Below are 24,453 nucleotides of genomic sequence, written 5' to 3' on the forward strand. Positions count from 1 at the left end.
TCATCATTACAGTTAGCTTTCTGTGTATCTGCACCCAGGAGAGGCAGGGAAATAATTATCAGAAGTAAAGAAACGTTTCCTTTCTGCTTTGCCTGTCAATGCAGCTGGAACACTTATAATAATAATTTGTAGGGTTAGTGCTTGCGTTGGCTCTGGGTGGTTTGCGAATGGTGCGGCTGCAGAGGAACTCAGCTACTCCTGCTCAGCTGCACTTGGAGATGGAATAAGCGGCGAGTCTCGAGAAGCGTATTTTTAGACAGTGACTCTGAACACTTTTTAATAAAAACTGGCTCACGGTCCCGATTCAAAGGAAAAGACACAAAAATCCGAAATGTCTGCAATAGAGAGACAGAAAGGAAAGGTGACCAAAGACAGCGTTACGTTGCTGCCTTGCTTCTATTTTGTGGAGGTAGGTTTGCTTGTGTCTGAACAGAATGCGGATCACGCAACATCGATATAACCGTTTCGGGTGGTGTTTTCAGAAATAAACGAAACATCCTTAATTGTATGTTTTGTATTTAGTTATGGGAGCCGCCGTTGTCTATTCGTGTGTGCACTTTATAATATGTGACCGCAGTTTCATCAAGGAACCGGATTAGAATGAGAATCACGTTAAACTGAATGACTCCATGACCACAGCTTGTAATAGCTGAAGTATCGTATAAGTTATTTTGCACCGTACACATGTCATACGTGCACTGAAAAGCATTTTGCCGATTCATCTTGGTTTTATGTCTTTTTTTCCTTTTCCGTGCTGTGTTAAGAAAAAAAATGTCATAGATGTCACCATTCATTCCACTCTCCTCATATTTAGGTGGTTCCCACGCAAAGAGAAAATGCTGAAAAACGATCGTTTATTGCCGTCTGTAGTGGGATTTTCATGTGTTCACTTATTTTGATAAAATGTCTTTTATAGATATAATTTTGTTAGTGTGGCTTTGGAAATCCACGGTGGAAATGGCAACTGTGTAAAAACTGAGTGAACAGCCCTTCCTATCGCTGTCTCCTCTTCACAGGATGATATACTGATTTAATCAAACGCTGGGAAACATATATATACTTGATTTTTGCATTTTATAATGGTATAGGTTTGTGTCGTTACAGTTACCGGTTGAGTCAGACCTATTAACAGACCTGACATCGGAAACTTTTATTAATTCATGTTTTTACGTTTAGCATGGATTGGAAATAGAAATCTGTTAGCGATTCCTCGGCAAAAATGTTTTCGTTGGATTATTTCAGGTAGGGATTTTTTTAGCGTTTGTATTGGTTTTCTCACTTAATTTCGTAAAAGGAAGGATGGCAGCCTGTCTTATCTATGAATCTAGGGCAGATTCTGATGAGGGAGCTCGCATGTACGTGCTATGAGGATATGCAGGCTTACGTCTATGTTCCACCAGGCAGATTCACTCACTGTTCCAATGTCTGAATATAGAAGTAAGTGCTGACCAATAAGATGCAGCATGAAAAAACCTAATTGAATATTGGGGAATGCTTAACCAATCAGATACACCACAGAAAAAGCTTCTGAATGTTACTTCTGCTCCGGGTCCAATCCAATCAGAGGATTTTACAGATTCAACACCACCCCTCAGTGAAGCGAATTCCGTATTTCCTAAGCCAACGTCTACAGTGGTTCTGATTGGTTATGATAACTGTCTGAACATTTTTATTTTATATTTAGCCGTATGTTTCAAACCCAGTCGAACTCTATCCCTGTTATTTCAACCTACCACTGTTAAATTGTAAATGAGGAAAAGTGCAAACTTAATTTATTTCTTGGCAAGCATTTGGACCTTTTGATTGAAAATGTCCATTAATTTGCGACATTGTTGCTTCATTGGATTCTGCTTGCAGATGCAGCTAAATACATACACTGTCAGCCCTGGTACAGTTTTGTTCCCCAAGGTACAAACAACATTAATGTGCCCCCCCAATGCTACAAAAATGTTCCGCAGAGTCCATTTCTGTAGCTTAAATTAGATTAAAAGCTCCATTTACCCATGGGGTTGGTACCTCGTCCTCGGTTGTTCCCTGCTTTGCGCCCATAGCCTCTGGGATTGGCTCTTAAGCTCCCTGTAACCCTGAATAAGACAATCAGTTACAGAAAATGGATGGATGGATGGATGGATGGATGTATTTATCCATATCAAGGGCACAGTTGGCAGACCCTTGAAGGTACAGACCCAGTGACAAATAATTGCATCCCCAAAAGTACAATTTGGTCATTTTTTCTGACAGTGTAGTACAGTGCTGGTTCACTGAACAGAATGAGGGTAACCTCATGAGCTTGCTGAAGGAGCAGGGATCAAGAAAACCGTGTTCACATCTGGGCAGGGATTGCAATCCGCTGATGTCAAATATGTGACACACCCATATTTACCCCTTTGGTGCTCAAGACTTCTGAAGCCTGGAGGTAGGATGTCTGATTAATTCTCATAAATTAAATGGAATTAATGAGGAAGAACTGTGTATATAGCTTAATATGTGTTCATCTGGAGAGAAAATGAAAGCAACACCAGATGATTTAATGAGTTAATAAAAATTTGATAAACAGGGACCTGAACCAATTAATAATTTTAGGCTTGGAGTAACAACCCTTCTGGCCACAGAGGTCACAGAGGTGTATGCATTTGTGTGTGTGTGTGTGTGTGTGTGTGTGTGTGTGTGTGTGTGTGTGTGTGTGTGTGTGTGTGTGTGTGTGTGTGTGTGTGTGTTTGTGTGTGTGTGTGTGTGTTTGTGTGTGTGTGTGTGTGTGTGTGTGTATGTGTGTGTGTGTGTGTGTGTGTTTGTGTGTGTGTGTGTGTGTGTGTTTGTGTGTGTGTTTGTGTGTGTGTGTGTGCGTGTGTAACATTTGTTCAGAGATTTTCTGTTTTGACACAGCAATTTCCCAGAATCAATTCAAGGCGGCTTTATTGTCACAACCAAGTACATAACATATGTTGACAAGAAAAATCATTCTTCAAAACCACAGTGGTACATATACAGTATACATAAATAATCATCGGAGCGATAAACAATGACAAATTCTCTTATTTTAATGCATTTTTGGTTTCGTTGTGTCATTGTGGTACTGAGGGACGTTGGAAGTTAATGTTGAATAGTTTTCTGCTTGTCCTTAGAGATCTCCTAGTGCAGATAGAGACTTAACAATAGATTTTCGTAAAGATATAGAGAATTGTAAATTTAGACTGCTGATTATGAGGTTCTACTGAGGTGAACAGTAACAGTTGTAGCCAATGTGGCACATCACCGTTTGGAAACACGGGCTTATAGGATTGATCTGCCCCAGAGGAGAGGATGGATTCCTCACCAAAAGAACCAGCTAATTCCGTCAACAAACGTTTGTTGGTTTTCTTTTTTTTAGTCTCATACGTAGACACACGCTGTCGAGAACTTCAGAGTAACAGGCACACTGCAGAGCAACGTTCGCTTTCAGTTCTGCTTGCGCAGAAGTGGGAGCCGGGATCTGCGTTGACCAAACGAACTGCGCTAACATTGAAAAATGGGACTGATGGAGAAAGCAGCACGTGTCTGTAAACTCATTTGCCAAATAAATTAACCATCCATCCATCCATCTCCCATGAGCAGCGCAGAGATACAGTGAGCCTAGTGTTCTAGGAAGCACTGGGCAGAAAGCAGGAACACCCTGGACGAGAGGCCAGTTAAAATTAACGTCCATTTCAATTAATGGGCTGTTTTTTGTTTTGCAATGAAACTCCAGAGTAAGGCAGGTAAATTAAGGGCTGGCCTTTCCACAATACAGTGTAAGTAAAAATATATATAAAACATGGAGGTAGAAAGTTCAGGTTCCGAACGGAAATATTCAGACCAAGATTTAGTTTCAACCTAGCAGTTGAAGATAAAGAGTCACTGTGACACAGTGTATTCAAGTAGTTGGTTGGAACAAAATGTTGGTCTGGATTTTTACTCCGTGAACCTGAACATTCCAATCCTGCGTGTGTGTGTGTGTGTGGATGGATGGATGGATGGATATATATGGATGGATGGATGGATGGATGGATGATGGATGGATGGATGGATGGATAGTATATGGACAAAAGTATTGAAACACCTGGGCATTACACTTACTAGAAAGTTATGACGTCCCATTCTAAATCCATATGCATCAATATGCAGTTGCCCCCCCCCCCTTCTGGGAAGGCTTTCAACAAGATTCTGATGTTTCCTTTGGGAATTTTTGCCCATTAATCCAAAAGAGCATTTGTGAAGTCAGGTACTGATGTTGGATGTGAAAGTCTGGCTCACAGTCTCTGTTTTAGTTCAATCCAAAAGTGTTTTGTGGGACTGAGGTCTTATAATAATTAATATAGCCTATATTATAACATATTATTGCCCACTGTTTGGGCCAGTCAAGTTCTTCTACACCAAACTCACCCAACCATGTCTTTATGGACCTTGCTTTGTGCACTGGGGCAGTCATGCTGGAGCAGAAAAGGTCCTTCTTCAAACTGCTCCCACAAAGTTGGAAGCATAGAATTGTTCAAAATGTCTTGGTATACTGAAGCATTAAGAGTTCCCTTCACTGGAACTAAGATACCCAACCTCTGAAAAGCACCCCCATACCATTATCCCTCCTCCACCATACTTTACATTGGCACAATGCGGTCAGGCAAGCAACATTCTCCTGGCATCCGCCAAACCCAGACTCATCCGTCAGACTGCCAGACAGAGAAGTGTGATTCGTTACTCCACAGAACGCATTTCCACTGCCCCAGAGTCCAGTGGCGGCGTGCTTTACACCCCTCTGTCTGACACTTGGCATTGTGCTTGGTGATGTCAGGTTTGCATGCAGCTGCTCGGCCATGGAAGCCCATTCCATGAAGCAACCAGCAGTAGTTTTTATGCTGGGATTAATGCCAAAGGAATTTTGAAACTGCATTTATTGAGTCAGCAGAGCGTTGGCAACTTTTACGCACTATGTGCCTCAGCACTCGGCAACCCTGCTCTGTTACTTTACGTGGTCTGTCCCTTCAGGTTGTTCTTAAATACTTCCACTTTGCAATAATACCACTTACAGTTCATCGAATATCTCACAGGGAAGAAATTTCATGACCTGACTTATGCAAAGGTGGCATCCTATGACAGTATCATGTTTGAAATCACTGAGACCTTCAGAAAGACCCAAATGTTTGTAAACCTGACTGCATGGTTAGGTGCTTGATTTGGTTTTATTTGCTGTGGCAATGGATCTGAATGAAACACCTGTCCACGCACACAGGGAAGACTGCCACGATAATATTAAAAGGCCAATGCGGATTCTGGGCTTGCTTTCCTCTGGAAATTAAGTGTTTAATTACCGCTGATTCCATGCCAGATCTTTATTTTCTGGACAGCTCAGCTAGGCCCCACGTAGGCTTCCAATTTTAAGGCACGTCCCCTGCATCACCAATCTGTCTGTCTGTGGGATCGTGACATATCAGCTTCCGCATGTTCGACATGGTAAATTCCGCGGCTTAATTAGCTGAGGATAGAGCTGCAGCTCACTTGACTTCTCGACCCCCCAACCTGCAGCTTCCCAGCCACTTCCTTAATCTCTGCAGTGCCCACTGCACTGAAATCCCAGTGCGACGACGTAGCTGAGGCTAACGCAATAGCGCGGGGGATGCGTGGACACATACGTAGGACACAGAGGGTCTACATTTCGTCTTGGTCCCGATCTCCTGCCAAAATGCGTTTTCGGGTTGCTAGACGCGACATCGGGAAGCAAACGCGAAGTGCAGAAAAGGTCGTCACTTAGGAAACCGCACAATAATTACAAGCTGTACCAAGTGAATGGGAAAAAAAGCAGCCCTGAGCTATAGCACAGTTTTCAAAATGCACTGCAGTGAACCGAAGTCCCATGTGGGCACTGGGTCCCTAAAGCACATGGGTTTATGAATGTATAATCCATCCATCCATCCATTTTCTAAACCGCTTATGCTTCTGGGTCGCTGGGGGTCCGGAGCCTATCCCGGGGGGGGGGGGGTGATGGGGGTGCACCCCATTGCAATGAATGTATAATTCCCTTGTTAAAATTTTATTGAACCCATCCATGGTAGGTTATCAAGGACTGTCTATGCAATCTACACCAGTGTATATAATCCTGTCTGGTGCTAGTTTGATATCACATTGTTCTACATTGCCAGTCAACGGCTGCCATAAGGAATTATTGTTAATTGACCATTAATTGTGATTCTTCCAGCCATTTTAATTACTAAGTTGACGCATGACAGGTGCATGACATTTTTGTACACTGCTTTTTCTGCTTATGTTCTATTTTGTTGCAAATCCATTGGTTTCTGAACATCGAACTGTCAAAATCTCAGGTAAATCCTGTACAGGATAAGCAGTCAAAAATGGGAGGAACTGTCTCGACTGAAATATGGCTGCCTCTGAAACAGCGGAAGTGATGTCAGTTCAGACATTTCCTCGGCATCATTGGGTCCCCCTTCGACGTTGCGCGATCACAATGACTTGGCCCCAAGAACTCATCAGAAAACATTTTCCAGTTGCTGTTGCATATTAAATCACACAATTCATTTTGCATCTTAGGGATACAGGTAGCACAACAATTTTTTGGACTCAGATGCATGACATTTGTTGTCTTAACTGCTAAAAGGTCCCGTTTTGTAGTCAACGGTTCAAGGACATCAACTTGGCAGTGAGGCAGAAGATTGTTGCCCTGTGTGACTCATTAAGAACAAGTAGCATAGCAGAGTAACGACATGGGACCCGAAACACGAAGGTCCCATTGTAGAATTCCTATGCACACTTGTTCTGTTGAAATGTAACGGTCTATAACTTTGTAATAAGCATTTAAGAGGCACTGATACCTAGTGATGGGCAAAATGCACATGCATGTACATGGTGCAGCACCATCTAGTGGGGTCAAAAAGTACAGCAAATGGTTCATGAGGCATCATTTTCTCAGTCACTATTAATGCTTAGTGTCCTAATTGTTGGGTGTTTTTTTTTCGGCAGCTGCCCATCCTGGCTTCGTCAGTGGTCAGCCTGTACTTCCTGGAGCTGACGGATGTGTTCAAGCCTGTGCGATCCGGATACAGCTGCAACGACCGCAGCCTGAGCATGCCCTACATCGAGCCGGCGCGTGAGGTCGTACCATTCCTCATGCTGTTCAGCCTCGCCTTCGCCGGGCCTGCGGCCACGGTCAGTCACGCCGCCCCCCCCCCCCCCCCTTTCGGTGCCGCGTGGGATGCCGTGAGAAGCCGGCCTGCTAGGGATGCTGGAGATCTTCAGGGGAATGTCTGAGAGCTAGGGGAAGCCTTGATTGATCTGCCAGGACACTGCAATATTGATCGTGGATGGTTTGCCACAGATGATCTCGGTGAACTTGAATTGAGGAAAAGTCACAGTAACAGTCCGAGGGGTCATTTCAGGTCGTTTGACTCATGAACCTTGGTGTATTTTTTATTTTTTTTTCACCTGCACGAAGATAAATTCGTGGTACTTTGTAGGTAATTTCCATTTTCCAGGATATGTTTCCTCCTGGTTTTTTTTTTAAATACAACAATTTAGGTCTGTCCAGGCCTTTTAGTTAAGGAATTAGCTGTACCTTCAAAAAGATTCCCAAACCTGGTACTTACTCATCACCCAGGGTAAGACTTCAGATTCCTAGGTTCAGCAGCGAGCCACACAGAGGACCCTGCCGTTGGCATCTGCCATGGTGAAACGCTCCTTCTGAGATCTCCTAGCAACCTGCAGGCCTGCCTCTCCAGCTCTCCGTCATGCGCTCTCTCTGGCGGGCACTCACTCTGCCTTCTGCCGTCATCTCGGATTTTCACAGTCACCCACTCAGCTTAGACATCTGCATATCACCGGGGTGGGGTATTGGGGGTGGGGTGTTGGGGGTGGGCCATGGCCTGTCACAGTTCCGCATCATTGGCAAGGCCCTTTCTCTTTGGACTTTTAACCAGCGTTCTGTCTTTTATCAGTTTGCTGACCATTTTAATAAATGGGAACAATCTTTTGCATTTTTATGTCAAATTTTGGCTCCTATCCGCTTGTGTGGGCTTTATGTGCAACTTGGAGAGGATGCTGCTGCCTCAACTCTGCCACCCCAACCTGTACACACTAGAGCTCTCAAAACATTGATGGGAACACAAACCCCCCTCCTCCCATCTACACCAACGCTGCTGCCAGTACACTGGAGTAGCGAGTGTTTTTTTCCCAGTGTTACATAACCCAGTGGCAGAGCTGTATAAAGCAGACACTGGTGAAGAAGCAGATATGTGTGATTTAATATAATTTTATTCTAGATGTATTTTTTTTCTGTCATTGTGTTTTTTCATGCATTTATGATTTATCTGCTGTGCAACAAAATTGGGTTCAGCTTCTTTAAAAAATCTTTCTCAGAACTGTGTTACCAGGTCAGCAGACCCAACTGAGGTTACATCTTATCATTAAGCTTATGCCCAAAAAAAGAGAAAGCAGCAGCATTACTTACCGTTATCACTGTTCCCTGTAAAACTACCTGACCTCATTCGTTTGTGTTTATTTAGAAAACATTGGCTAATTTAAGGGGCGGCATGGTGGTGCAGTGGTTAGCACTGTCGCCTCACACCTCTGGGACCCGGGTTCGAGTCTCCGCCTGGGTCACATGTGTGTGGAGTTTGCATGTTCTCCCCATGTCGTCGTGGGGTTTCCTCCGGGTACTCCGGTTTCCCCCCACAGTCCAAAGACTGTAAATAAGAAACATGTTCTTAATCTGTCTTGCCTGGTTAAATAAAGGTAAATGGAAAAAAAAAGTTTCTTTCATCCAAATTGAACTAGTACTAGGTTTAGTACACAGTTACCATAAAGCACATCACCGCTTCGGATGGATTGGATCTTTCAGGCGGATGCTCCTCCTTCATGCCAGAATTATATCAAACACAAAAGACATGACTTTCCAGTGGGTTGACTGTGTCAGCCAGGGACCGCCTGGTGAATTGGCCTGTAGGCACACTCTCGCTGACTCGGGGGAAACGACAGCCCACCACCCACTGTCCCAGTTTCCTCTGGCAATCGAAGCCCAAAACTGGGACACGGAGGAGACTGTGTTTCCTGGCCCCAGCAGAATCCCCGGGGCCACACCATTCAGTCATCAAGGTTTATTTTTGCGAATGTGCCTCAGTGCGGATGGAGCTGCTAGCTAGCTTTGCCGTACCACGGTCCGGCCTGACGGATGAAGCTGTTCGTTGGCAGATTATGATTGGCGAGGGGATCCTGTATTGCTACCTGTCCAGACGGAGAAGCGGGAACGGAGCAGAGGCAAACATTAACGCCGCCGGCTGCAACTTCAACTCCTACATTCGACGGGCGGTCAGGTTTGTCGGTAGGTTGTTACTCTCTTTTTACGTCCACATGTGTACCAGCAGTCTTCAATGCCCATGCCCTCACCCTGCACTGATATGTACGCCCATCTCTCCCTCTTGTTTTGAAAGTATAGGCCTCCCTAAAAATATCCCCTGATTCCAATTAATACATTATTTGGAATAAATTACATGGGTCTCACTGGTTAATCGCTTGCTCCCTTTTTCTGGGGCTTGGTGATGATACATGAAGTCTCTTTGACTCTTGGCTGAAAGAAAGCAGAAATCAAACATTTGCATGAGCCATAATCTCTTTGACTTCCTGAACCTTTGACCACCCATCCATCTCTCCACGTTGCGTAGCCGCTTACCCAGTACAGGGTCCTGGTGAGCTTGGATCCTATCCCAGGAAGCACGTGCACATTTGACAATCCTACGCTAAACGCACATTGTGTCTTTACACAGTCAGTGTCATTCGCAGTTTAAGAGAAGGTGATTTGAGGATAGGTGCCACTTAGGTCTGCCTTTGTCTTGCCCCGAGCCACACTCTCAAGGCCCTCTCTGCCTTCTGGGGCATCCCTGCCAGGCGTCCATGTTTTCGGGCTGTGTGGCACAGCGCTCATCACCGACATCATCCAGCTGTCCACGGGCTACCATGCGCCATACTTCCTCACCGTCTGCAAGCCCAACTACACCAACCTCAGCACCTCCTGCGACGAGAACTCTTTAATCATGGAGGACATCTGCTCGGGGGGCGACATGGCTGTCATCAACGGGGGCAGGTTAGCAGCCTTCGGTCATTGGATAATATTGCCATGTGACTCGCAGCTCTTTTCTGGTCCATTGAAGTGAGACAGAGGCAGTTTCAGCTATTTGCTCGGGGGGTTAAGAACCAGAGCTTCTGGAGGGACATTCCAACCTCCCATTGCAAGTTTCCAATAACCAGCCTGTCTGCTACACTGGTTATACCCCAGTACCAATGTAGGCCATTAGCCAGTCCAGTACAGGGCCAAGTGGAGCCTGGAACCTATCCCAGGAAACCTGGGGCTGGAGGAAGTGGACACACCGGATGGGTTGCCAGTCCACTGCAGGGAAATCACACACAAACTACAGACAATTTAGATATACCAAAACACCTAACTGCTTGTTCTTAGACTGCAAGAGGAAACCAGAGGACCCAGAATTAACCCTCACGGACTCCCCACACACACAGGCTACAGCGCTAAACCCCTTTTAGCTTTTTTTATCTAATAAAATTTTAAGCGAAATAATGAACTAGAGATTCAGTGCAATCCCATCAGGGATCGCGGAAGTCATCTGCTAGCTGGACGTGCCCTTCTGCACATCGCAGCTGGAATGAATAAACCTGAGTCAGTGTGCCTACTCTCCTGGGCAGGTGTGACAGTAACGCAGGAGGAGGAAGAGAAAACTGCAAATGTCACTTCTCTCAGCCCACGCAGTTCAGTACGAGTGTATTTATCAGCGTCGGTGCACAAGTCTATCAAAGCACTCCTACCCAGACACATTTTAATGTACATTTTAACAGAATTTGAAACTTAATCCTGTTTGTATGAACTGCCTTTTAAAAATAAATATATAAAGAATCCTGTTACATCAACAAGAGGGAAGGGCATGATGAAGACCCCGTAAGTGCTTTGGAAAATTATAGGGACAATAGGTTTATTTAAACGACTGTGATTGTTTTGCACTGTGGCACTATACGGCGCCCTAGGCAGTGTATTCTGTATTAATAGGCGCTCTCGCTTCCTTAAGCAGATGAGTGATTTATGTTATTTTCTCCCTGCATTTCAGAAAGTCGTTTCCCTCGCAGCATGCCACGCTGGCAGCCTTTGCAGCTGTGTACATCTCTGTGAGTATGCAAAGCCCCTCTCCATTGCCAGATGGGGAGAGGAATGGAACGCTGAATGTCATTCTGTGCCGAATCGGAACGGGTGTTTTTAAGCCATGGATACGTTATAGACAGCTGCTTCATTGGGTAGGTGTCCCCAGATGAGGGGAAAGCAAAATTGAAATGTTGAGGCAGATGGTATCAAATCAACATGGATAGTGCAGACATTGCATATATATTGTAGTTCAAGTGATTAATTCACACAAACACAGATTAAGGTTCAGGGTACATGAAGATGAAGACTCTTTGGTCCTATAGAGGTTACTGTCTTGCACATGTTCATGAGCAGTGTTCGGCCAATGATGCTTCGCACCTTCCGCACCGTTCGTTCGCAGATGTACTTCAACGCAACTCTAACGGACGCCTCAAAGCTGCTGAAGCCTCTGCTCGTCTTCTCTTTCGTCATCTGCGCCATCATCTGCGGGTTGACACGCATCATCCAGTTCAAGAACCACGCCATCGATGTCTACTGTGGCTTCCTCATCGGGGGAGGAATCGCCGTGTACTTAGTGAGTGTTGTTTACTGCCTGTTGGGGAAGCGAAGTATCAGACCGACCGACCAACCGCTCATTTATCTGACCGACCGACCGACCGTCCAACCGATCATCCATCTGACTGACCGACCGTCTGACGGATCATCCATCCAACCGACTGTCCATCTTTCCGTCCATAACCTCCCATTCCAGAAAGCACAAGGCAGGGGACACTAGAACTAAGAACTAATATTCTTAATTAATGAATTATTATTATTATTATTATTATTATTATGCTAAATCAACATGGATAGTGCCCACATACTATTGTTATCATTATTAGTTTATCGTTATCGTTATAAACATAGGGAAAAAAAACCATTTCACGTTGTGAATATAATTTAAAGGTAAATGTTTACTGTATGTGTACATTGTATATTGAGGATATTACAAGATCATTTTTTCCATGAACTCCAATGTCGATACAAATAAAAGTGCAAAAATGTAATCGCAGTAACATATAAATACCGCTGTGCGCGGGGCCTATCCGCGGTAAAGCATGAGGAGGCAGGTGTCGGTTGGCGGGTTTGTCCTGAGCTGCAGGAATTCACACCGCCGATGCTCTCCAGGTGTCTGGCTGCTCCCCGCTAGTGATGTGAATCATAATTCAGCAAAACATATATGCACACTGTCGGCACAGTGTTATGAGGGACTGATATAAGTATGCCAGGGGTACAGTGTGCTCATGTACTGTATCCAAAGCTGCTTTTTCATGGCCACTGCCATCCAGTGAGATGGAGGGGGGGGGGGGGGGGGGCGGGGGTAGGAGTTTTGGTATCCATGGCACATAGCAGCCATTGGTTTTTGAATTACCGTTCAGTTACTTTCACATACTTTTCCCCAGCAGTATTAGGTTATATGCATTCCATTCTAAGAGGTTCCCTTGAAAGTTAATAAATCTGTATTCAGTCCCCACAGTCTGCTCACTGTAGACCTACCGTGTAAATCAACGGAAGCACAAATGCAAATATCCAGTTCTCTGCTCGGGGTCCATGAAATGCAGCCTCTGCTGGCTACGCGGGAATCTGTCTGTTGGTGCCAAAAACGAGCTTCGTACGTGGTATTCTTATTGGAATAAGTTTGGCTGCAGTAGGATTAAAGAAAAAAAAGTGGGCTTTATGACCCTGGGGATGTGGGTCTGACCAGCCTACATACGGTGAGATCCCCTCCAAAGAGTACTCAACAAACGGGTCAGAAATACCATCCATTTATGCCGGTACCAGAACTCCGTAATCTGAATTCCTTTCTCTTCTCTTTAGCACATTCGATCCTGAAAAACGTAAAGCGGAGTTGATGATTTTAGATTATTTATCGCATTTAATAAACAACATATTTCACATTGTGGCTTTCAGTTCTCAGTGCACAGCAAGAGGGGCTGTAATTCAGGGTATTGATCTTCATCCAGCTCGCCCCAAAGGATGGCTTGCGGTGCTGTGAATCAAAGGCGGTATTAATAAAAGATGTCGGTAGTGACCGGTATTCCTTTTCCTCCCCAGGGTCTGTATGCCGTTGGCAACTTCCAGCCTAGCGAGGACAAACCGACCCAGCCAGCTCAACCCAGAGAGCCCCTGAGGTCACTTACCAACATCAACCAAGAAGCAGCCCGACACTTAGTGCCCAAGAACCCCATTGGCAGCGATGGCCTCCCCGGCCGTCCTGAGACCCTCCTTACCCGCAACCACCGGGACGCCAACTCCCTCACCAACCTGAAGAGGGCCAGTGCCGACGTGGAGATCATCAGCCCCCGGAGTCCGATGGGGAAAGAGAACATGGTGACCTTCAGTAACACCCTGCCTAGGGTCCATCATACCTCGGGCATGGAGGAGACCACCCGCCGAAACGCCAGCATACACGCCTCCATGGATTCCACCCGCTCCAAGCAGCTGCTCTCGCAGTGGAAGAGCAAAAACGAGAGCCGCAAGATGTCCTTGCAAGCGATGGAGATGGAACCCTCTCACTCCCCGCAGAGGAACATGGAGCTGCGCTGCAGCTCAGAGCCATCCCGGGTGGGTATTAACGGGGAGCACCAGGGTCCCGGGAGCCAGTACATGAAGATGGCAACCAACAGCACCCCTTTGCCCAACAACACCAGTGGCATCACCGGTGGCGCCCGGGTGTCCATCCAGTCCCGTCCCGGTTCATCCCAGCTGGTCCACATTCCGGAGGAGACGCAAGAAAATGTCAACGCATCACCCAAAAACAGCTCTACACGCTCAAAGTGGCTCAAGGTAGCTGAAAAGAGTGGCGTCTGTAGAACTAACAGCCAGCCAAGGATAATGCAGGTCATCGCCATGTCCAAACAGCAGGGCCTGCTACAAGGCAGCCCCAAGAGCTCTGAAAGCAGCACGGTCAGCTGCACGGGATCCATACGATACAAGGCCCTCACAGACCAGGAGCCCACGGGCATCGTAAGGGTGGAGGCTCACCCCGAGAACGCCAAACCCATCGTCCAGCCGCCATCCACGGACGGGAGCGGCTCGTGGCGCTGGAAGTCACATGAGCGTGCAAGCATTCGGCAGTCGTTTGAGCTCAATGACCTCAACAGGGACTCAGAGAGCTGTGAGTCCCTCAAGGATAGCTACTGCTCCAGCGGTGGGAAGAGGGGCAATCCCGATCTCACCGGCGAGCACCCACTCCACCATCACCATCACCACCAAGGCATCACCACCATTCGGGTGACCCCGGTGGAAGGCAGCGAGGCCGCATCCGAGACCCTCTCCATCGCCTCCAGCCGGGACTCCACCCTTCGGAGGAAAGGCAACATCATCCTCCTCCCGGACCGAGGCAGTAGCCCCGACAACACCAGGAACATCTTCTACAAACCAACTTCACCGACTCCGGTATTCAAAGAGTGAGCGGTCCTCGCTCAATCCCTCCTCCCCAAATGTGTGGCCTTGATTACTGGAGTTACTCGAGAATAACGGAAGGAAGGACTGATTGAAGCTCGCTGTATTGGGGATCTCCGTATCTACCTGCGCTCTACGATTCCGTCGTCCATCGCCATCTCCCGACAAACACTGCTTATCCGCCCAACCTACAAGCGTGTTGGTGCAGGCATTTCAGTTTGGGTTTTACCATTAACACTCTAGGCCCAAGTGCCATGTTTTACATAAAAATTTGCTGCACATTATCGGAGGGGGGATTTCAATTAGAGTTTGATACTAATGTAGTTAATCTGCAAAGCTTTCTGATGGTTTTTACGTGACATTTCATACGTATTTTTAATAGTTTGCTCTTTTAGCGCCTTTGTCTTAGCATTAATTCCTATTTAATGCCGATATTTATGCTTGTTGCACTTACTCTAGTGACCTTTAGGTGCTTTTCAAAAATAATTTCATACCATGAGATAAAAACAGACAGATTTTATATTTTTGAAACTGTAAATATTTATACGACTGGTGTTGAGGCACCATCCTATTCAGATTTGCCATTACTTATCATTAATAATTGATATTTAAAAATAAATTAATGTTTATGTAAAATTTTATGTTATCCTTCAGTACTGCAGGAAGGAAACGATCAAGTTTCTGAAGAACAAGTAAAAGAGGTTTTTTGTTGACTTTCTCACCGAAAACAACACAACTGCCTAAACCAGTTTCCTGTGAGAGGATAATGACTAAAATGTGTATTTATCACCATGTGGAATATTTATGTGCATATTGTGAGAAGTGCTCTTGACCAAGACCATTACCTAACCAACCTGACAAATTTGTTCTGTTATAATGCACTTAGTCACTCATACTATATCAGTACATGTAAATAGCTAGCAGCTTAACTTGTCAGTGGTTCCGCTGATTAGTTTGTGTGCCGTAGAAGGAAGCATCACACGCGAAAATGAAACACTATTTGCGGAAGGAGAACGTCCCAAAGAAAACTGTTCCAGCTACACATTCACCTTTTTTTTACATTATTATATACCAGCTCGTTATCAGAGCATTAACGGCGCAATATCAGCGCAAATCAAACACACATCCCTTTAACGTAACGCACACCTTCCCTTTCAGTTTTCTTCCCACGTTTTCCATTAGCTGGAGAGAAATGCAGAGACCGAGCATGCCGACTCCTTCCACGTTCTCAGTGTGGTGTCGTGAGTGACGTACCGTAACGTAGGTACCATAGAGAAGCATAAACTCTTGAAGTATTATATGTATTCTGCGTTCCTCTAAAATGACTAACACAATTATCATCGTGGCACAGGTTCTTAGAGCATCAACATGCATAAAGTGAGTCCAGTGCTAGTGAGGCTCACGCCACCCATTCGTCCCTCCTTCAGCAGTAAACCGTTTACCGTTGCTTACGAACTGGCAAAATTCAAGCTAACTGGCATTAGCTTAAATTGTACATACCTGTTGCTGGAAATGTAACAAGCTGTAACTTTGAAACCTTAAACCTGTCAGTGTCCACGCAAGACAGCCAACAATTTTCGTCCAATTTTCACACTGAGAAGCTGGACGCAAAGTGACAAGGAATGTAGAAAATCACGTTTCTCTTATTTGTGTTTCATTATAGAACGGTGAGCTATATAAACCACATTAAAGGATCCATTTTTACTTCAATTGAGAATCTATATTATTTTTGTGCTTTTTTTAAATTCACTTTTAACTTTAGTGATATAATGATGTAATTATATTTTGATAGAGTGTATATGTGCCAAAGGGTTTACTAAAGACAAAATACTGTAACTGAGGTTTTATATATGCCTGCATTCTGATATCTACCATGATCATATAACTGCACGGTCATTTGATATTTAACAAAAGGCACATTTTTTGTAAATTATAACATTAATAGGCATTGGCTGGTACCTTAATTTATACTTACAATGGAATCAGTTTAACAGCTGTTTAAACTTTTTACTACTGCTAATATTATTTACAAGTCTGGCAGAAAAGGAGAACAAAAATGGAAAAATTCACATGGAGTCGTAGGAGGAAGATAAATGCATGAAAAAGGAACTATTTGTAGATATACTTCTATATAATGTAGGGCATCATTCAGTGGTACTTTGCCAATGAACATCTACATAATGTTAGCTTTTGTTGGCTGGTGTTTTGAAACAATCAATGGCTCTGTAAAGTGCTTCAGCGACACAACCTTGTGAACGCGTCCACCACATGAACCCCGGAACCTTCCGCAGATGCTCCGGATAGCTCACCATGAGAATTTTGGGGTTGACGTGAGGAGAATTGTGTATTGTCTGAATATTTGAAATAAATGTTTGCTATTGAAACAAAAACCACTCTTGCTGGCTTTTGCTTTCCCGCTGATAGGGATACTTTAATTTTAAAGTAATTAATTTTAAATTGAAGTAATTAAAGTGCTTTAATCCCAGTGGGGGAATTCTCTTGTCGCATACGCTATCTTGTTCTCCATGCAGGTGGGAGCAAGCTTGGGGGGGGGTCACAGTAAAGGGCAGCCACCTTGTGACAGGGAGCTGGGGGTGCAGGGCCTTCCTCAAGAGCCCAAAGACATGCCAAGGCTGGGCCTCAAACCTGCAACCTTCCGATCACAGGCACATAGGCTCTGCCCACTGAGCCAAAAACTGCCTCCTAAAGGAGGAATGAAAGTCTAATGCAGGAGGGCAGTTCATCAAAACCCTTATTATACGGGGGCGAGCATTTTTACTCAGACCTACAGCCTGTTAAACAAGCCTTTGATAGTAGGAGATGCAGGCAAAAGATTCCAAGTGAAATCGGACACTTTGAGGCTAATGGCAGGAGCAAAATCAATCATCCTGTGAGGAGTGAGATGAAAAAAAAGTCAGTGTCTTTACGCAGGAGGGTAACGCAAGTATTTAATGCAGTGCTGCTTGGCTTCTGTGTCTCTGCGAGATTGAAAGGAGGGCTATTAAGGCTGAGGGCCCAAGTGGGAAAACAGGAGGCACGGAAATTCATATGCAGTCTCTTAAAGGGATCTTAATTTGTGCACTTAATCAATGTTCTGACCTGTATTGCCTTTAATTACCTAGAGAAGTATGCAATCAAATTTTGAGTAATCATATTTACAGTGCCAGTCAATAGTTTGGACACGCCTAACCCATAGAAAGGTTTATTTGTGCTATTCTCTACATTTTAAAATAATGATAAAGACATCAAAGCAAAAAAAATAACATTTATGGAATTATATGTTGGGCCCTTGAGCAAGACCCGTAAAACCCCAGTTGCCCCAGGGACCGGCTGACCCTACAGTCTCCTCTGTGCCGGTTCCATGAAGTGGCCTCCCGGGATGCTGTTCCAGCCGTCCTGAAGGAGGTCCACATATGCTGAGCTCTCATTGGCTGCTTTTCCTTCACTTTCTGGTTAAACTCCTCCAAAACCACTTTGTTTAGATCGGGTGGCCAGGTCAAGTGATGCGACACTATCGCTCTCCTTTGCAGGCGGCTTGGCGTGTCCAAACTTTTGACTGGTCCTGTAGTTTGAATACCCTGCCCATAGTGTAGCACCTTACCATAACAGAATAGTTATTAGTTTATTAACGTCTATATCAAACACTATACCAAATATACAGAGGAAGTGGTGTCTGTCACATAATTGGTCCATTCAGTCCCATGCTCAGATGCATGGCGTCCGATTGGTCTCTGAGGCAGTGCCCGGAATGCGAGCTCACTGATTGGTCTGTTAAGCCCACACCAGCATGTCTGAATTAAACTTTGATCAATCATATCAATTTTGAGCATATAAAATATATTTTTATTTTAATAACATAAAATCACTTTGACTTGAATAACACTGACAAAAAGCTGTAAAATGAGTTTTAATTGCACATGTTGTTTATAGACGTTGTTCAAATAAATTCCTGATGGATACCTGGTGTACCTGCAAAAAAACAGAGTTTTTTTTTTTTGGTCATATGTTTTGCAGTCTAATGGCCTGGTGTATTGCTACTGGTTTACAGATAATTTAAGATGAACTGATGTTCTTAATGGATTCTGAAAATATAAAACAGCAAACAGAACACAGCAAGCGGGGGCTTCTGCATTCATCTTTAACAGTATACTGCAATTCTCCTTCCTCATTAATGTACATTTTCCAACACAAGGTACTGAACAATTACCCTGTTTATCCATGGCTACCAAAATAGCATGAACACAAGCTGTCTTTCTGCAGAACCCCCCCCAGCAAAGAGTCAGTCACTGACAGCACTTAAAAGTCAGACCCAGGACCCAGGTGCCAGAACCATCAACACTATGCCAAAAATACCATCAGCAGAGAGTCTAACATCATTGGCCCATTTGGTCCTAACTGACACAAGTAGCATCGGATTGGTCCCTCAGGCCAGGATGGTCACCGATTGGTCCCTGACGCCCAGGCCGACAAGCTTGAATGAGAATGCCCTCACGCCCCACTGGGAAACACTACTCCTGCCCACATGCCTCTGCTGGCCAGAGCAGCACTAAAATGACAGGGGACAAATGTTTCCAGTGTCCCCCGTGTGATGCTTGTAAAGTGCAGACAAACCCAAGGTTACATCTCCAGAATTATGCAACCATCACCCATTGTGCTCCAGACCACATCATTTCTCAACAGACTAATATTTACTGTAAAGAACTGACATGCTACCCTGAGAGCGAAACAGGCAAATTTAATCACTGATGATATCTATCAGAATATGGAGCCGTCTGAGCAGAACTCCCCCCAGCAAATGAATTGGATGTTTCGTCCTCAAAACAGTACTTTAAGCACTTACGGAACCTCAATAATCTGAGTAACCCATGACGTTTACCTCTTTATTGTTTTACAGTTTTGTTTTGTTTTCAATAATTATAAGGAAGCTGGCTCGCTGTCCTTCCACACAGCAGATTAATCACCTCCGAAAGCGCTGGAGAAGATGTGTGAAAACCATGAGAAACAAAAAAAAAAGTAGCTGGCTCCATTTCAAACTACACGTTTCTCGTTACTTAAAATAAAATGACTAACACTAAGTTACTGAGGTCTGCTTTGCTTTGCCATGCTGGACCATCTTGCCAATACTTTTTCTGTATACGCGGCAATATTTAATCACTGACTACCTAACACAACTACGGCAAACTTACAGACATCACGAACTGAGCTTTCTCACTTAAACTTCATTATAGGAGCAGAGGAAGTGTGTTAGGACGGCACGTCCGCGAGCACAAAATCCACGGCCATCTGCCATAGTGTGGATCCAGTGTCCGACTGGGCAAAAAATCCATATTTTTTTCTAGCCAGAGGGCCGTGCGAGTAGTCACGCCGAACAAGCGGTTGGCTTCGGGACGCAGGGTGGGCATGCGAAGGTCCGAGAGCGCCCCCGCAGGCAGAGTGGCTCATAATCGTCACATGTTGCACAGATGTAGTTTTCCAACATGACATGACGTGACACTGCCAATATTGAGGGGAATTTGTATGTTCTCACACATGAAATTCGCTGTTAAATATCGTGTAATCAGTACCCCAGTGTGTGTAAAACCCCATCTTACTTTTACTGCAGATAATAAGAGAACCATTTAACAAAATTTAATTCAATTTGTTACCTGGGGCTAAATTACCCCATAATCCTGCTTTTTTGTAATGCAAAATCCATCTTGATACCTGTTTGTTACCAACATGCAGGACTGAATGACATAAGCATACACAAATATCACAGCATTAAAAATAAACAGCTACATTTATGCAAAAACGTGCAATAAGCAAAGTCGCTGCATTTTTGATGCAGATTTATTAAAAACACTTTCACTACAGCCCCGTGCTTCCAGACAGGCACACACGGGTGTCCTATTTAATCATCGCGTTTACTGAATCTACGCGTAGTACGTTTACCGCGACGGTGATGTTGCCATGGCAACAAGAGAGCACTTGCGAGACAAAGCGTTGCAATCAAAGCGACGTCGAGGATAAATATATGTGTGGGGCTTTGACAAAAGCCTCGAAGACGGAATTTATGGCATGCTTTCGGAGCGTGCTGCTTTCCAGATAAAATCAAAGGGCATCCTGAGAATGCGACAACCTAATGCCTGAAGAGTTGCTTATATCACTGAGCGTTCATTTTCTGTATGCCGTCGTTTGTATGATCATCCAATTTATTTTTATTCATTCACAATCATAGTATCGTTATGCTGAGGAGACGAACATCAGTAACATATCACATAGTATCCTGTCCAGTGTTTACTCAAGCCTTGTGCCCTCTGCTGGGTGGGACAAGCTCGATCCAGCCCACCCCCTCACCACCCTGACCAGAATAAATGGATGGAAGACGGATAAATAGCAGGCTGGGGATGCCTGGGCACCTGTCCGCTTTTCCGGAATGATTATTGAGGTTCTAAGTGCGCTTGCTTCATAACCTAAGACCACCCCACCCCCATAGACCATAGAGTTGGCAAAATTACCATGAGGACATCCTCCCCCCACCCCCTGAGCACCTGCCTCTCGAAAAAACTGCGGGACTAGAAAACAGATATATCACGTGTACATTAACTGTGTTTTCATAGCAAGAAATAGTGAAAAAAAATTAAATGGCGAATGAATTTAATTTCCCCAGTAGAAATGATTCTCAGAGATTCTCCATGAAACTGCTCTGAATATGTCGACAATCTTGATAATAAATCAAATAGGAGGATTAGCGACCTTTCCATGATATCAAAGCCGAAAAGCATCAAGTGGAGCCACGAAACTGCAGCTCTGCTTTGATACTGATGCGCTTTTTTCTCCACATTTGCCAGCTTGCGTCACTGGAGTTAAACATCATACATAATGACTCAAGACACTATTGTCTCTATCAGGCACCATAGGTATATACTCTGGTATTTCACCCACACCTTCCAAGCCCGACGAACGGCACCAGGGAGCCAACTCATTTGGTCTGAAAGTGAATTATTCTACTAATTATGGGACTTTCAAACAAAGAGGAACAATTATCCAAGTCCCGTAGTGCCATCCCAACTGACATTAATCAGAAAAACCCGTCAGTCCATTGGTGAACGGCATGTTTCACGGAGCAGACAAAATATCGCATAAGCAGCTGGAATCTCTACACATGGCCCCTAATCGACGGGAGGGAATTAAATAGAACCACAAAATACACAGCGGGGAAACCATACCATATAAGGCACAATCAAGCACGTCCACCAGCGCGCACGCTGAGATCGCTCTGCAGTAGAGGTGAGACGTCAAGCTCGACCCTTTATCAGCACGGGCTTTTAAAAACTGCTAGTGCTAATTTTCTTTGCTTCTGAGCTCACAAACAGTCTTTTAATGAAGGTTATGAAGGAGGTTTGCAAAATCCTGCCTATGCACTAATCAGACATATTGAACTAATTACCCCAAAACCCATTTGTTTGTTAAGAGAATCTGAATCTGAATCCCATCAGATGATAATAGAATCCCGAAAGTCATTGCTCTGTTTCTTTCCGTTTCTTCTGTCTCCGTTTCTTTAAGGAACATTTCTTAAGGAACATTTTCTTATGACTTAAAATTGCTTTTATATTTCCTGTTTTTCAGCAAAGAATTTTTACAATACATCAAACTTTGCATTTAATCATTCTGCCTATCTGAAGTGAATGAATGAAAGTTACATTTATATAGCACTTTTCAAGATACCCAAAGTGATTTTATCATATATACAGAACCAATGGGGAGACACTTCAACCACCACCACTGTGTAGCCCCCACCTGGATGAGGTAACAGCAGCAAATCTGCACCAGTACATTCATCACACAGTAGCCAAGGAGGTGAAGGGGCAGGAGAGAATTTACCAAGTAGATATAGGGAGTGATTAGGAGGCCATATCTAATAGGGCCACAGTGGGCAATTTAGCCAGGACATCAGGGTTAGTCTTTGGAAAGACGCCCAGGGGTCTTCTATGACCTCAGAGAGTCAGAACTTCAGTTTTACGTCTCATGTGAAGGACAGCACTGTTTTTACAGCACAGTGTCCCCATAACTGCACTGGGACACTGGGATCCACACAGACCACTGGATGGGCTCCCCCTGCTGGCCACACCAACACCTCTTCCATCAACAACTCAGCTTTCCGAGTTGGGCTACCATCCAAGAACAGGTCAGGCCCAAACCTGCTTAGCTTCAGGTGGATTACCTAGTCTGAACTGGTTGCTGATGTGGTTGCGGGCAGAAATCTAGTGATCATCCATCCACCCATCCATCCATCCATTTTCTGGAACCACTAGCCCTATTCAGGGTAGCAGGAGGGCTGGAACCTATCTGGTCCATGTTCTGCCAACAAGATGCCAGTACCATTCATGAAGAGTTAAAGATTTTTTTTTCTTTTTGGTTTCAAAGATATGGCTGACGAATATACGGTGGTTCCCATCATACAAAATTAGAGACAACTGCAGTAATTGAAATATTATATTGATTTAATTTAATTGATGCAAATCCTTACTATAAGAGTTTATTTCCAGCGGAAGAGGTCTCTAAAGACATGCGGTTCATTCTGCACCTCCATGCTACCATTCAGCAAAAAAAAAATACAGGATACCACAAAGATTTAAATTTAAAAGCAAACGACATTCTTGTGGCAAAATTCATTAGGGATCCTTTAAAATAGGACAGCTGCTTGGAATGTAGGTCAGGCCAAGGGAGAGTCACGCCAAATGTTGTGAATGAAAGAAGCATGTGCAGCCTCGGGAAGAATTACGGACTTGAACGTCGCCTGCCATGAAATTTAAAGGGACATCCCACAAAAAAAATCCTCCCTCATCTTTCAGCATCGGCGCGTTGAATCGAATACGAGTCACTAGCATTGCAGCGATGCTTTATGACCATTCCGACAACAGGCTCGGCGATCCTGACAGCGATAGCGCAGTTCTGCGTTAGATGAGCTATAGTGTTTGCCAGTCGCTAGGGGATACGTCTATTAAACTCCCTGCTGAAAACGAAGCGGGTCAATTCGGGCGAGTGTGAGCCAGTGACTTAACGACAGAAACTGACAAACTACCTGCACGGATGCTTCTGCTCACGGTCCTGCCTCTGGGATGCCCTGGAGCTACTGAGACATTAGCTGCTCCACACCACCCAGGATTCCCAGGTCAAGTGACCATCGGAAATGTGTGTTATACCTTCAGCTCCGCATATATTCCAAAGCTGGAGATGAAAGGAGTGTTACGTTTAATGCAAATTAGACACGTGACCACTGACGAGGAAAATACTTCCCTAACCAAAATCAACACGCTATGAACATAATATTGGGATCTCTTTATCTAGTTACCGCATTCCTAAAAATGTTGTGAGGTAGCTATATTGTCCTTCTATGATAATAGCAATAATAATAATAGTAATAGGATTAAATATTTTTATACAGTTAATGCAAATGAAAAATGTATGCATGTTATTGTTGAAGGAACAGACTTCTGTATTATGTACTGTGAAAATGTACCAAAGGATGCACTTAAGTCCCCCACATTCCCTTGATGCACCGCTCCACCTGCAGCCAGAACTCGCTTTTTATTTTATTATTCTTATTTTTAGATATTTAATAATTTCCTTTATATTCCAGTGTCTTGTTTTTTTTAAAAAAAATATTTGTTTGGCTGCTACGGGCTTGCACTTTTTAATTTGTTTGTGCTCGGCCTCTGCACTTTGTTTTGCACTATATGTATGCTTTATGTACGTCTGTGCTCTGCGTACTTGCCACGATTCGCACGACAATCTCAGCCGATATTTCTCCAATCTCCGATATTCTGACAGCTTCGACGATGTGCAGAGCCAGCCTCATGAGCAACTTG

The 24,453-nt window shown here is 44.4% G+C and overlaps 1 protein-coding gene across 1 annotated transcript; it reads left to right on the top strand.

The window, feature by feature from the left end:
* plppr4a (phospholipid phosphatase related 4a) lies at window positions 1-16,986 on the top strand. The gene is made up of 7 exons (XM_048990092.1): window positions 1-409; window positions 6,985-7,170; window positions 9,208-9,337; window positions 9,901-10,096; window positions 11,127-11,184; window positions 11,559-11,732; window positions 13,253-16,986. The coding sequence occupies exons 1-7, from the start codon at window positions 332-334 to the stop codon at window positions 14,609-14,611; spliced, it is 2,181 nt and encodes a 726-aa protein (XP_048846049.1). The 5' UTR covers window positions 1-331; the 3' UTR covers window positions 14,612-16,986.
* The last annotated feature ends 7,467 nt before the right edge of the window (window positions 16,987-24,453 follow it).

The sequence above is a fragment of the Brienomyrus brachyistius genome, chromosome 21 (assembly GCF_023856365.1).
Source record: "Brienomyrus brachyistius isolate T26 chromosome 21, BBRACH_0.4, whole genome shotgun sequence".
Taxonomy (NCBI): domain Eukaryota; kingdom Metazoa; phylum Chordata; class Actinopteri; order Osteoglossiformes; family Mormyridae; genus Brienomyrus; species Brienomyrus brachyistius.